The 15,113-nt window shown below is 36.5% G+C and overlaps 1 protein-coding gene across 5 annotated transcripts in view; it reads left to right on the top strand.

Annotated features, from left to right (window-relative positions):
• The window catches only part of Ap2b1 (adaptor related protein complex 2 subunit beta 1), a 119,976-nt gene that overhangs the window by 44,064 nt on the left and 60,799 nt on the right, over nt 1–15,113 (top strand). For all 5 annotated transcript variants that reach the window (XM_074046260.1, XM_020174824.2, XM_020174822.2 and 2 more), the window contains exons 7-12: nt 1,116–1,337; nt 1,934–2,054; nt 2,183–2,278; nt 8,978–9,093; nt 11,669–11,834; nt 12,966–13,064. In XM_074046260.1, the coding sequence (XP_073902361.1) occupies nt 1,116–1,337; nt 1,934–2,054; nt 2,183–2,278; nt 8,978–9,093; nt 11,669–11,834; nt 12,966–13,064 (820 nt within the window). The remainder of the gene's footprint in view (nt 1–1,115; nt 1,338–1,933; nt 2,055–2,182; nt 2,279–8,977; nt 9,094–11,668; nt 11,835–12,965; nt 13,065–15,113) is intronic.

Raw genomic sequence — 15,113 nt, forward strand, 5'->3', positions numbered from 1 at the left:
ACTTAGTCTGAGGGATAGGAGTAGGAGTTTATATATTCAATACAATATATAATATGTCAGATGATAATAAGTGCTAACAAAGGTAAAGTAAGGAAGAGATCTAAGAAATTCTGGGCATTTGAGAGTGAGGCAATGTTCTTTTTAAAAAGGGTAGTTAGTGTGCTCTGGAGATAGCTCAGGCCCTGGGTTTGAACCCCAGCACTACACACACACACACACACACACACACACACACACACAGTAAGAAAGTAACCCCCCAAAAAAAAGTATGGTCAGGAAAGGTCTCATTGAGAAGGTGGCATTTGTATAAAGACTTGAAGGAGGTAAGGAGTCAGCCAACTACATACAGGAAGGAGAGAGAGTAACACCACCCACTTATCTTGTATCTTTAATATAGTGAGCAGCTACTTGTGTTGCCTAACAGCTTATCAAAATTATAGGTTAATTTCATTTAATAGTGCATGGGTAATTAAATATCTAAAATTTCATGAGGCATCTAAACATAGGTGACAGGGGCTAGGAGAGTGGAAGAAGTTGGGAGAATATTGCAACGGTGTTCTGACATTTAAAAAAACAAACCCCTTTCATAGCTTCCCTTATTGTCCTGAAAGCAGTAGGTTGGGTAATTTTTCCTGACAACTCACCTCCTCCTATACCTTACAATGAAACCTTAAGTCACAGGTGGATTGCTATCTCTTCTCACTATGAAATAATTCTCAGAGTGCTTAATTTGACTTCCTATAGGTTGAGTAGAAATGAGCTGTGAGGCAGGGAGCCCTAACATAATATGGGGAGACAAAGTGGACTATAAAATAAGAAGGTAACTGGTGTGAGCTCAAGTGTTTGAGTTATTGCTAGTTCCCTTCCAGTTTGAACATCCCCTGTTGATGGTTTCCTAAAATCTTCTGTTGTTCCTGCTCTGCCTGTAGTTTGCTGGGCATGAGGCTTCTGCAGTGTTGGATCCCAATTTGGTCTGAGTGTGGAGATTTGACTTTTCTAACTGATTCTTTAATTTCTTGGTATTTGGGCCGTGGGACTCTGAAACATTACCTTGTAGAGTAGATTGTACAAAGAAATTATAATCCAAGATAATAATTTTCCTTTTCTGCCCCCAGCATCTGTGAGCGGGTAACTCCCCGGTTGTCCCATGCCAACTCAGCAGTGGTGCTTTCAGCGGTAAAAGTCCTAATGAAATTTCTAGAGTTGTTACCCAAGGACTCTGACTACTACAGTATGCTGCTGAAGAAGTTAGCTCCCCCACTTGTCACTCTTCTATCTGGGGAGCCCGAAGTGCAGTATGTTGCCCTGAGGAACATCAACCTAATTGTCCAGAAAAGGTTGGAAAATTATGAATTAGTGATTTAAAGTGTTCATAATTTTGAATTAAGCTTCATAATATAAATGTGCAATAGGCCAATGTCAGTTTCTTTTTACTATTTGGAAATGAAAATGTTACATAGTTGAATAACTGCCCAGAATCATTGGGCTTATAGTTGACAACAGTGCATTTCTATAGTAAATGTCTGGTATTGCTCTACAGTCCAGTTTGTGTTCTGAAGGATCTCTTTCTGATACACTAACAATAATTTAGTTATATTTAGTTATTTCTGATAACACAGGCTATAATTTAGACCTAGATTGTTCTTAATCCAGGAGTTCTTCATGACAACATGTAGTAAGGATAAAAACAGTTTGCCAAATGGAACTGATAAGAATAGAGGGACTATGGCTGTAGCTCAGTGCTTGCCTAGAATGTATGAGGCCTGGGGTTTGATTCCCAACATTAGAAGGAAAAAAAAATAAATACAGTAGAAGAAGTTTGTGAGTTTTCTCATGGAGGGAGTAGGAGGTTAGAGAGGCATTGATTATATATTAATACAGACTCAGAAGGATGTAACTTCACTTTCCTTTTTTGTGTTTCTGTGAACCACAGGCCTGAAATCTTGAAGCAAGAAATAAAAGTCTTCTTTGTGAAGTACAATGATCCTATCTATGTTAAACTAGAGAAGTTGGACATCATGATTCGTCTGGCATCCCAAGCCAACATTGCTCAGGTCAGGGTTCACACAGTCTCAAATTTATGATGCTTAGAGCTTAAGATCTGACCGTCAGAAGAAGTTAGGCCATGAGATTGAATGTTTGAGAATCCTTAATGTTTATCCACTTCCTGGACATTTGACAGGTTCTGGCAGAACTGAAGGAATATGCCACTGAGGTGGATGTTGACTTTGTTCGCAAAGCTGTGCGGGCCATTGGACGATGTGCCATCAAGGTGGAGGTAAGTGTCCAATGGGAGTAGAAATCACATCTTACGGGATTCTGAGTGTTTGCTTCACTCCTATACTTGAAAATTTTAACATTATCAAACTAAGAAAGCACATAGTTAATAGATTAAAGAATTGTTAATGAAATACTGCTATTCCTGGTTCTCCTTTCCCTACCAAGACCCTCTTCCCAGAAGAAAGGATTTTTAACTGTGTTTTTGGGTTTGGTTAATCTTTTGATACTTTCATAACCCTTTTTTTTTTCACTATGTAGCATAGACTGGCCTTGAAATCACGGTCCTCTTATCTCAGCTTCCTAAGTGGGATTATAGGTTTGAACCACCATACCCAGCTCTGTCTTTTAACTTTCTGCTATAAGATAAGAAGCTGAGTTCATATACCTTACCATTCCCACTTCTCTCTCTTATTTTCCAGTGTGGTTATATCATAAGGTTTTGTTCTAGATGGTAGTTATCTTTGTAAATTAAGATCATATGCCTTTATTCCTTGTTCATTCAACTATAGACTTGCAAAACATATGCACATTATGTAAATGTATTGAGGTAGTGTGAATGATTGTATCATCTTACAGAATTTTGTTTTCTTCTGAAGTTTCTTTAATTGTTTTTTTTTGTTTTGTTTTGTTTTGCATTGTGTATCATTGCACCCCTATCTTTTTTCAGTTCCTCAGGCATAATATCAGATCTGTAAACCTCTTTTTGTCTTAGACTCTTCTCTCCTCCAGTCTGACTGATTGCTCTATGGCTTCTGCGCATTGTTCCAGATAGCCTCCCTTCATTGCTGCTGCTTATTTATTATTTGTACTTTTTTTCCCCTTTGTGGTTGCAATAGTTTCTTGAATCTCTGTGGGTATAAATTACAGTTTTTGTTCCACTTATGCATCTTAAATTTCACTGTCTAGGGCATTTCATGATGGTGATTGCTTGTACATAATTTTTATATGAGATGTATATTATGCCTACAGTAAAGTGCAGCCCATTTAGATTTAAGAATGAGGTAACAGAAAAATTGATTAGGACTTCCCTATATGTAGGCAGAGCTGTTGACAAGCAGGTTTCTGTTCCAGGACAGGGAGTTCTTTACTTGGAAGGCCTCTTAAAGAACCCTCTGGTCTTAGAGCATAAATTATTTTCTGTCTTTGCTGCAGCCTTACAATAAATATTATTTTTTTTCTTTTATTATTCATATGTGCATACAAGGCTTGGGTCATTTCTCCCCCCTGCCCACACCCCCTCCCTTACCACCCACTCCGCCCCCTCTCTCTCCCCCCCACTCCCTCAATACCCAGCAGAAACTATTTTGCCCTTATTTCTAATTTTGTTGTAGAGAGAGTATAAGCAATAATAGGAAGGAACAAGGGATAGCTATACAGGGCATTGACTCACTTTGATTTCCTGTGCGTGTGTGTTACCTTCTAGGTTAATTCTTTTTGATCTAACCTTTTCTCTAGTTCCTGGTCCCCTTTTCCTATTGGCCTCAGTTGCTTTTAAGGTATCTGCTTTAGTTTCTCTGCGTTAAAGGCAACTACAATAAATATTATGGTAATTTATTTTGCCCTGCTTTTTAAGTCACCAGTCTTCCATCTGCTTTTCCTCATCCAGAAATCTTTTTAAATTAATGATGGCTTCTGTTAAATGTTATTCCAAGTTCAGAGCCCATAATTATTTGTTCATGGCTACTTGATTTTATGCAATTCTGCTTAGAGTAAGAAGGTTGGACCTTATGGCTTCTTGTGGATACTGAAACAATTTGTACAGTATGACCAGTACTTCATGGGAAAAAATAGACAGGTGCTATGTCAGAGAAGTTTCTATGAAGTCCAAGTTTTATTTGGCCTTGTTTTTCTTCAAGTTAATAGTGCTTCATGTAGTTACTATTGATGAATCATTTAGCTGTATTATATAGTCAGTCCTGGTTTCTACTCTTGGTTCTTCAGATGTTTAATACATTTCTGTAGTTTCATTTGAGAAGTGGGAAAGCCTGTTTATTGAATCTAATACATCATTTTTATCATCACACCTCACATACTTTGCTTTTCTTTTATTTACTTACTACTAATACAGTTTACAGAGATTTTGGTAGTCTAGGAATCATCACTTTTTGTTCTTGTGTACATAACCATCTTTTCTACCCAGCTGTCATTGCCTTCTTTACTTCTTTGACAAAGCTTTAAGGAGTAGTACAAAATTTATATTCCATTCCAAAGTTAAAAGATTTTCTGGCCCTGAAATTACTAGAAAGTATTCTCAAAGCTTTAGATTCCTGGAGGCTTAGTGTCATGCATTCTGACTAATGCAAGGTTCTCCACAATTTTCCAGAAAAGACAACCCTCTGATAGTTTTCACTTTTTCCTTTGACTAGTGTTTTGTTGGGAGAATGAGAGAATGTGGGAATTAACTTTCTCAGGAAACTTAATGTGACCTTTCAAGAATTCTGCCTTTATCTAGCATTCTCATCTCAAGTTATCTGGATTTGGCTTAGAACTCTTCCTAGAATTGTTTCAGGTAAAAATTAAAAGTTTCAAAGAGTTGCCTAGCCCAGACACAGTTAACTAGGGCAGGCAAGGCAATGACTGTTTTGTTTTTTTGTAACAAAGTCATCTGTGGGACAAGGAGAAGCAGCAAAGAATTCTAAAAAACATTCTGTATAGCTTCTAAACTGACCTGCTGCTTTGTTTCAGGCATCTCATCTGTTTTAAAATGTGCATTTGGTTTCAAAGATAGGACAAATAAGTATATATGAAATTTAGTTTAGAAGCCAGCTAAGAGAACAGGGTCTGTTGGGAATTTAGATGTAGGAATTAAAGTTGGTATTGTTATTAAGACAGTAAATATGGGTGTTTCTGTGTTATAAAGTATCATGAGGTGCCAGGCACCCGTGGTTCACGCCTGTAATCCTAGACGCTGCTTAGAGAGGCAGAGATCAGGAGGATCGTGGTTCAAAGCCTTCAAGGCAAATAGTACAGGAGACCCTATGTCGAAAAAACCCATCACAAAAAAAAGGGTCTGGTGGAGTGGCTCAAGGTGTAGGCACTGAGTTCAAACTCCAGTACTAAAAATATATACATACATATCATGAGGTGAATAAAAGTATAATTTTGTTGTATTAAGTTGGTTAGGTTAATTATTAAGCCATAACCAAATGGCACTGAAAAAGCAATCCCATAGTACTGTTTTTTCCAGTAACTTTTACCTTTTTGTTCTTGTTCTTTTAAGAAAAGTTCTCACTCTGCAGCTCAGGCTGGCTTCAAACTTTCAATCCTCCTGCCCCTGCTCTTCTTGCCCATCCTGTTCTACCTTTTCATTGTACATGCTTGAGCAGGTACGATTTTAAATCCTTGTTTATATAGTCTTCTGTATGTACACAGATTTTTTTTTGTAAAAATGAGATTATACTACGAATGCTTTTATGTTTACTTTTGTAATCTGCTTTTTAAAATGATTGCAGCATGGACATATTTCCACATTACTAGTAAAATTTTACATGACTTTTTGTTTCTGGTTTTATTTGTAGACATAATGTGTGTGTGTTTGCTTCATGATTTATTTAGTCTTTCCCTTATTGTAGGACTTTTAAAGTTATTTCTCTTTTCAAATAATAGTATACGGAGTATCCTTGTAGCCAAATCTTCCAACTCTGGTCGAGATGAACTATTTGGGAATCACTTACTCACTCACATATTATGTAACTTTCTCCAAAATGTTATGTTTTCCAAGTCAGTTTTTTAAGGACATTAACTTTTCTTTAGTTAGCATTAATTTTCCCAATTTATTTTCCTTTTTTCTTTTTTTGATACACAGTTTACATTTTCTTATGTAGTGAGTTCTAGCAGGTATTTTTTTTCTCAAGTGGCATACACGTAGAAAGTTGGGCTTCACCTCAAAATTATATTAATATCACCTTAATTTCTCTTTTATGGCAGTGATTATATTTATTAGCTTGAAGATAATTTTAAGCAATCTGGAAATAATTTTTGATGAAAGAATTTAGTGGGGCGGATCAAACCGGAACAAATCACCCTTTCTTTGCTGTTAGGAAATGTTATTTTTATCATACACTCAATTTTATGTATATATTCATTTCTGGACTTTTAGGTATACAGTTTTTGAATGCTTACTCTTACCTCTCTGCCATTCTGCTTTATGTTACTTTTTTATTATTTAAAAACAATATGATTGGTAAGAATTTGCTAGAAAATAGTATCACGGATATAAATGCTCTCAAATGTTGATACATTATGAAAAACAGCCTTTTGTTTACCTTTGGTATAATAATACCAAGGATTCACTAATATGTATTATGTTTGGTACTTATTTCTATTTTCCAGTTTATGATGCTTCAGTCCTTACAGCAGCCCATAGCCTACAAACTTTTAAATATGTTATGGGTAAATTATAATTTTTCCAACTCTCTCTTTTTTTTTTTGGTGGTGCTGAGTTTGAACTCAGGGGTTCATGCTTGCTAGGTAGACGCTGTACTACTTGAGCCACTCTGAAGCCCTGTTTTTTGTTGGGTATTTTTGTGATAAGTCTCACAAACTTATTTACACTGCCTGGCTTTGAACCACCATCTTCCTGCTTTGTGCCTCCTAAGTAGCTAGGACTACAGGCATGAGCCACTGGCACCCAGCTTTGTTCTGTTTTTTGTTTTGTTTTGTTTTTGAGATGGGGTCTCACGAGGTAATTGCCCGGACTGGCCTCGAACCACAATCCTCCTGATCTCAGCCTCATGTAACTAGGATTATAGGAGTGAGCCACTGGCATCCATCAATTTTTCTAACTCTTGCTGCTGTAATAATAGGAATTATTAGCTAAAAATAATTAAAATAGAGGAGATAAATAAAATTGCAGAATTGCCAGGTGCCAGTGACTTGAGCCTATAATTCTAGCTACTCAGGAGGCAGAGATCAGGAGGATTATGGTTCAAAGCCAGCCCAAGCAAATAGTTCAAGAGACCCTATCTCAAAAAAACCCATCACAAATGAGGGCTGGTGGAGTGGCTGAAGGTGGAGTTCAAACCCCGCACCCCCCAAAAAAAAAAAATTGCAGAACCATTTCATGGTGCAAACTGAATCATATATGACCTTATAAAAGTGATACCAAGATGCAATTTTGTTTTTATTAAAGAAATTTTCTGTTCCCATTGTATATTCTCCCTCTCCCCTCCAGGGGCCTTTAAAAAAATATTGTCACAGTATCATTGTCATGTCAGCAACTAACTGTAATTCTTAATCTCATTGAATACCCAGTCCAAGTTTAATGTTCCTTAATTGTTGTCAGAATGTCTTTTTACACTTGCCTTGTTCAAATCAAAATATAAACCAGGTCCAATGATGGCATTTGGTTAGTATGTTTCTTAAGTCTTTTTACTATTTTGGTACCACTTATTGAAGGTTTATTAGGCTTATAGACTTTCCCAGAGACTGGATTTGATTTGTTGTATTTTAGTCATACTATTTATCTTATTCCTCTATTACTTTTAGTTACTTAAATCTAGAGGTTTAGTAATATTCATGCTCAGAGTTTTTGGCAAAAGTACCTTTTAGGTGATGCTGTGTACTTTCTGTTGCATCTTAGCAAGATGCACATTAGGAGGTAACCCATAATACTACATTGTAATATATGCTAGATTGGTCTGTGATTTTTAGGATCTCATAGAATTTTCTCCTTTTAAAAAACTATCACAATGTCAATACATTTTTTAAACATTTGTTTTGACACTTTGTATTCTTCCACATTCTTCTTATTAGTAAAAGATTAGTAGATTAAACTCCATTTTATGGCTGAATTGTAGGCTATGAATATAGTTTGTCTAAGGCCATAGACTTAAATTATATAGTCATACAAATGGCATATTGTCTAGTAGCTCTTCAGCTGGTTTTTGGTGTTGTTGTTTTGGATCATGGGTAACTGAAAATAAAATGAAAGCTGGAAAACATACTTGTATGCTCATACAACATTTGGCAATTCATTTCAGGAGGTTTAGAGATACTCTGTGCTGTTTATACTCATCCAAGAACTCTAAAGACTTTGGCTTGTTCTTCAATTTTTATTCTTTCCTTCTGCCCTGGCTTATTTTTTCTTAATTTCGATTCTACCAGCTATGCAGGATTTTTTTTTTTTTTTAATTTAAAACTGAATCATTTGGGGGCTGGGGATGTAGCTTGCCTACCATGCATGAGGCCCTGACCCCTACACTGCCAAGAAAAAAAACAAAAAGAAGCTGGATGCTGGTGGCTCACACCTAACTACTTGGGAAGTTATCAGGAGAACTGAGGTTTAAGGCTAGACTGGACAAAATGTTCTGGAGGTGTGGCTCAAGCAGTAGAGCACCTACTCTGCCAAGCATGAAGCCCTGAGTTCAAAACTCCAGTCCCACCAAAAAAGAAAGAAAAATTCACCTATAAGTATATTTTGTAATTAATAAAACTTTTCTTTTTTTTTTTGGGCAGTGCTAGGGTTTGAACTCAAGTGCTACAACACTTGAGCCACACCTCAGCCCCTGTAAGGAATAAAATTTGGTGTATATCTAGAATTTCTGATGTAGATATACATCAGATAGCCTAACCTATAGGATAGCTTGGTCAAATTAAGTACCTGTTCATTTAGCTTAGTTGATGCACCTGTTTCATTTTAATGTTAAGTTAGTATTATTGTATACATCATCTCATTTTTTTATCTTTCTCTTCCTAGCAATCTGCAGAACGCTGTGTAAGCACATTGCTTGATTTAATCCAGACGAAAGTAAATTACGTGGTCCAGGAGGCAATTGTTGTCATAAGGGACATCTTCCGCAAATATCCCAACAAGTATGTTCAAATTCTTCTAATCCTCTTCTTTAGATCATTTAGGAAATATTTTAGGAAGGCACTTTGAAATTGACTAGGTAAGAATTAATTCTTTTCTAACCAGTCATAATTGAATACTTGATTAAAAATCAGAAATGTATAAAGCAGTTAGCTAACAGGGCCTAAAACCTCAGTTTTCACTGTACTTTATTACTTTTAGAAGTAGTGAAACCCTGCCTTGAGTATGTACTGTCTATTGGCATAAATTTAACATATCAGATTCTTTGATGGCAAAGTTACCATTAAATAGGAAACCTAGGTATACCAGATTATCTGGACAGGATCTCAGTTTATGCTTGTTATCCAGACATAATGAATAATCATTATGCACTTTCTCCTCCCAGAAATGTCTCAGTTTGTATGACAAGTCATGTGGCTATCCTGTCTTAAAAGTCAGGAAAATACCAGTTGTACTGTTTACCTTCTATGTGAACTATTACTTTGTGGGAAAGTAGAGAATATATAGCAATAAATTACCAGCCCTTTCTGAGGTGTCATAGCTGCTCTCATGGATATACAAAAATCTACATTTTTCTCTTCACACAACTTTCTGATTCAGGTCTCTTAGTTTATGAACCAAAAGTATTTTTTAATGTTTGATTCTGGAAGCAACCAATTAAGTAATCTGTAAAATAAGTGCAGGTTTTGTAGGCTGGGTGTTGGTGGCTCACACATATAATCCTAGTACTCAGGAGGCAGAGATTAGGAGGACTGTGGTTCAAAGCCAGACCAATATTTGTGAAAGCAAATTGTTCACAAGACCCTGTCTTGACATTGTCCTACACAAAAACATGGCTGGCAGATTGTGCTAGCACCTGCCTAGCAAATATGAGGCCCTGAGTTCATACCTCAGTCCCACCTAAGTAGGTAAGTAAATAAATGAATAAATAAATAAAAGCAGGTTTTGTGAATATTCTAAATCTCATTTTGCCTAATAAAGATATTTTGTGTTGAAGCTTCTGATTCATCTTTAAAGATAGTGTTAAATGAAGTAACGTAGTAAGTTGGACTTAGTGATGGGCTCAAGAATTAGTAGAACTATTTTGGTAAGATAATGGTTTAGTAAATATTTTACATTTTTTTTTAATTCTAGAAATGGCATTTTTGGAAAGTACACCATAAACTATTAGTTTATAGTAAGAAAAGAGAAGAATCAGGTTTTAAACTTTATGACTAGAGGTGGAGATGTGTATCTCAAAATGATTGATAAAGAAATCTGTCTGGTCTGTGCTAGTAAGGGGTTATAACAGTTTCCTCTTAAGAAAACAAGGGAGCCTGGTTTAATCAATGAAAGTAAGGCAGACAATTAAGTGTGTAACTCAGCTATTCACTCTAACTTATTAAACAGTGTCATTTCAATGTTTAAAATTATATTAGCAAAGCAGATGAATTTAACATGGTAAACATGACCGAGATCTGTAAAACTAAAAATTTGAATTACAAATTTCTTAGGGCAAACAAGTTGTTAGTGTATGTGCTTTAGAGAGAAAGAATATAAATGTATCTTATAAAAAAAGTTTCTTCTGGACATTGAGGTTCTATAATTTCATTTTCCTAAAAATAAAGTGAGATTTCTGAAAGAAAATGTTATAATAGGGTCGAGTGCCAATGGCTCATGCCTGTAATCCTAGCTACTTGAGAGCCTGAGATTGGGAGGATCAAGGTAAACAGCCCAGGCAAATAGTTTGAGAGATTCCATCTCCAGAATAACCAGAGCAAAATGGGTATCTGATGAATTGTTTTTTGTTTTTTTCGTGTGTGTGTGTGTGTGTGTGTGTGTGTGTGTGTGGTACTAGGGTTTGAACTCAGGGCCTCATGCTTGCAAGGCAGGTGCTTTACCACATGAGCCACTGCATCAGCCCTGTTTTTGTCTTTTCAATAAAGATTTAGGACCTAGCTGTTAAAATATAATTGGTGGGAAGTTTAAGGCATTTATAAACTTCTGACTGACAGCCCATACAGTCTCTTGACTAACAACCTTAACAGCCTTTATAGTTTGGTGGTTTGGTTTGGGGACCCTTGTCTATGGTTTTGCTTTTATCCTTCACTATTAAAAACAGTTCCTAGACTAGAGAAAAGGTGAGATCAAAAAGAATTAACCTAGAAGGTAACACACACGCACAGGAAATTAATGTGAGTCAAATCCCTGTATAGCTACCCTTATCTCAACCAGCAAAAACCCTTGTTCCTTCCTATATTGCTTATACTCTCTCTACAACAAAATTAGAAATAAGGGCAAAATAGTTACTACTGGGTATTGAGGGGGTGGGGGGGAGAGGGAGGAGGCAGAGTGGGTGGTAAGGGAGGGGGTGTGGGCAGGGGGGAGAAATGACCCAAGCCTTGTATGCACATATGAATAATAAAATAAAAAATAAAAAGAAAAAAAAAACAGTTCCTAGACTTTAGATGTGACTCAAGTAGTAAAGTGCCTATCTAGCTAGTACAAAACCTTGAGTTCAAACCCCAATACCACCAAAAAAAAAAAAACAATTCTTCATTTTGCCTTTGGTAACCATAGTCCATTTTGTTGCATCAGGTATGAAAGTATCATTGCCACACTCTGTGAGAACTTAGATTCCTTGGATGAGCCCGATGCTCGAGCAGCTATGATTTGGATTGTGGGAGAATATGCTGAAAGAATTGACAATGCAGATGAATTACTAGAGAGCTTCTTGGAGGGTTTTCATGATGAAAGCACTCAGGTAAGTTCTTGTCTATCCTGTACCACAATCTCTTTGGAAAGATATCAGAGAAAGTGAAAGTTTCTTACTTGTATGTTTATATAGAGTATGTTCAATTTTCTCCCAAAAGGGATAATCTTTTTCATTTGTACTGATGGCTAGTGTAGCAAACCTGTATAACTTAGACCAGTGGCTCTCACACTTTAATGAGCATTAGAAACACCTGGAGGGCTTGTTGTAGAACAGGTTGCTGGTCACTGTCCACAGACTATCTGACTTGGTAGGTCTGAGATGGACCTATGTATTCACAGTTCTCATAAGATCCAGGGTGCTGCTGCTACTGTTGGTGGTGGTGGTCCAGAACCATACTTGGAGAACAGCTGGTTTAGAGCAGTAATTAAATTTTTATTTTCTGTTACTTAAGGATGGTTACACATCATCCTGAGCAATTGCTCTGGCTCATTACAGCAGAGAATTTCACCTGGGGCTGTGGTGAGGCTTGAAAAGATTTCTCTAGATGATTAGACTCCTTCCCATCTGTCCCTTTCTCTTACTAAAGTCATAGGCCTAGAGAAGCAGACAAATTATTAAGGCCTTGCCCTCTGGCGTTTGTACTCATAGCAAATAGAAGTTCGTTATGTAATCCATTACAGTAATTTTAATTTTAGTAAGTTAATATTAATAGTAGTTTAAAAGTCCTCTTATAAATGGCTGTGATCTGACATAATTCTACTGTCTTGACTCTTTCCCCAGTATGACAGATGATTCCACATTGCCCTAAATGTGTAACTTTTGATAGAAGTAAATATTACAAGATTTGGTTAGGAGCCAGTTTTATCACTATCATTGTGTTAGCATGTACTTTAAAAAGTACACCTGATAATCTGGCTCAGAAACAAGCTTTTTTGGTGCAAAAATGCAATTTAAGGATAGGAAGTTTTTTTTAAGGATAGTGAGTTTTCAATTAAATACCTTTGTATTTCAGAATACCTTTGTTGCTATTATTGATACTGGCTATGTTTTAACCTTTTGTCTCTTAACCAAACTCAGAAAGATTCCAGTAATTCATAGTTGAAGAGATACCACTTTGAAGAAGATGATGCCAGGGAATAATCCATGTACCTCTAATCTTATCAAATTGTATCTGTTTAGGTACAGCTCACTCTCCTTACTGCCATAGTAAAGCTATTCCTCAAGAAGCCATCAGAAACACAAGAGCTGGTCCAGCAGGTCTTGAGTTTGGCAACACAGGTGAGAATTCTGGAAAAAGTGAGGATCTGATTTGTCTTGCTTCAAATTATAAGAAATTACGCATCTCTTCCCAAGAAGGTTCATTTGGGGAGGTGTTAATGGAAATAAGTGTAGTCTTTAGATCCTGTGACAATCTTAACATGTTCCACTGGAATGTAACTAGTTTGTATAGCTTTTAAATGGGGTGGCTGATAATTCATGAAAATTGTGTGAGATTTTATAGTGTCAATGATGGACACTATAAAAATCTGTAAAAATAACGTTGAGTCTGACAACTTCTAGGTGACTTCAGCTTTAGTATGAAGTATCAAAGTACTTATGTTGCTTCCTTGAATTTTTTAATATTTTTGGCCCTCAGAATTATGTGATAGTTTTGGTAGAAGAAAAGAGGTTCAGGGTGGGGTGCGGTGGCTCATACCTGTAAACCATAGCTACTCTGGAGATGCTGATTGGGAAGATCAAAGTTCAAGGTTAGCTCAGGCATAAAATTAGCAAGACCCCCATCTCAACAGATAAGTAGATATGGTGGTTCTCAGCTAGACGGAAGGCATAGGTAGGAGGGCTATGGTCTGAGGCCAGCCCTGGGCAAAAGGTGTGAGATCCTATCTGAAAAATAATGAAAGCAAAAAGGTCTGAGTGGCTCAAGTAGTAGAGCGTCTGCCTAGTAAGCATGAGGCCCTGAGTTCAAACCTCAGTATAGTAAGCCCAACTTATTCATGGATTTATTACACGCGGTTTGACCAAATGCTGTCAAAAAACAATTTTAAAAAATCAAAAGGAATTTCAAAAACAGTTTGTTTTGTGATAGCAGGGTTTGAACTCAGGAACTCACACTTGCCAGGAAGGTGCTCTTACCTCTTGAGCCATTCCAGCACCTCTTTTTTGTAATTGGTTTTTTCAAGATGAGATCCCTTGAACTATTTGCCCTGATCTCTGCTTCCTGAGTAGTTAGGATTACAGGAATGAGCCACCAGTACCCGGCTGTAAAAAACAAAAGATTTAAATTTCCATGTGGACATTATGTGGCTTAGTTGATAAGTAGAAGCTCTCAGTTAGTCCCACATTTTCATTGGTGTGTTTAAATCATTGTGTGATCTGTTGAGTGTTTCCTTGCCCTTAATTTTGTGAAAACATGCCTCCCAAAAAGCAAATTGTACCTGAACAGCATGGTTAAAGTTATGGTAATTCTCCCAAGCCAAAAAGGGCACATAATGTGTTTAATTTAAGTGATAAAATTGGTTGGTTGAAAGGTGGCATGTCTTTAGTGGAAGCTGAGCAATGTTATGGGAAGATTGTACTGCATCCACAGTACAATCCTGAACTCTATTCATCCTGAACATTGGCAAGATTTTTGTTTGTTTATTGTTTGCTTTACAGTACTGGGGTTTGAACTGAAGTAAAAAATTTTATCTTGATGAATATGTGGCTAAGCATATTATAAACTTTAATATGCTTAGCAAGACTACTAATCTATAAAGACTAAAAATTTCCAAGTTAGTCAAATATGGTATTTATTTTAATTATATATTACAAAGCATAGCCACATATTCATCAAGATAAAATTTTTTACTTCAGTTCAAACCCCAGTACTGTAAAGCAAACAATAAACAAACAAAAATCTTGCCAATGTTCAGGATGAATAGAGTTCAGGATTGTACTGTGGATGCAGTACAATCTTCCCATAACATTGCTCAGCTTCCACTAAAGACATGCCACCTTTCAACCAACCAATTTTATCACTTAAATTAAACACATTATGTGCCCTTTTTGGCTTGGGAGAATTACCATAACTTTAACCATGCTGTTCAGGTACAATTTGCTTTTTGGGAGGCATGTTTTCACAAAATTAAGGGCAAGGAAACACTCAACAGATCACACAATGATTTAAACACACCAATGAAAATGTGGGACTAACTGAGAGCTTCTACTTATCAACTAAGCCACATAATGTCCACATGGAAATTTAAATCTTTTGTTTTTTACAGCCGGGTACTGGTGGCTCATTCCTGTAATCCTAACTACTCAGGAAGCAGAGATCAGGGCAAATAG

This window comes from Castor canadensis, chromosome 11, assembly GCF_047511655.1.
Source record: "Castor canadensis chromosome 11, mCasCan1.hap1v2, whole genome shotgun sequence".
NCBI lineage: Eukaryota > Metazoa > Chordata > Mammalia > Rodentia > Castoridae > Castor > Castor canadensis.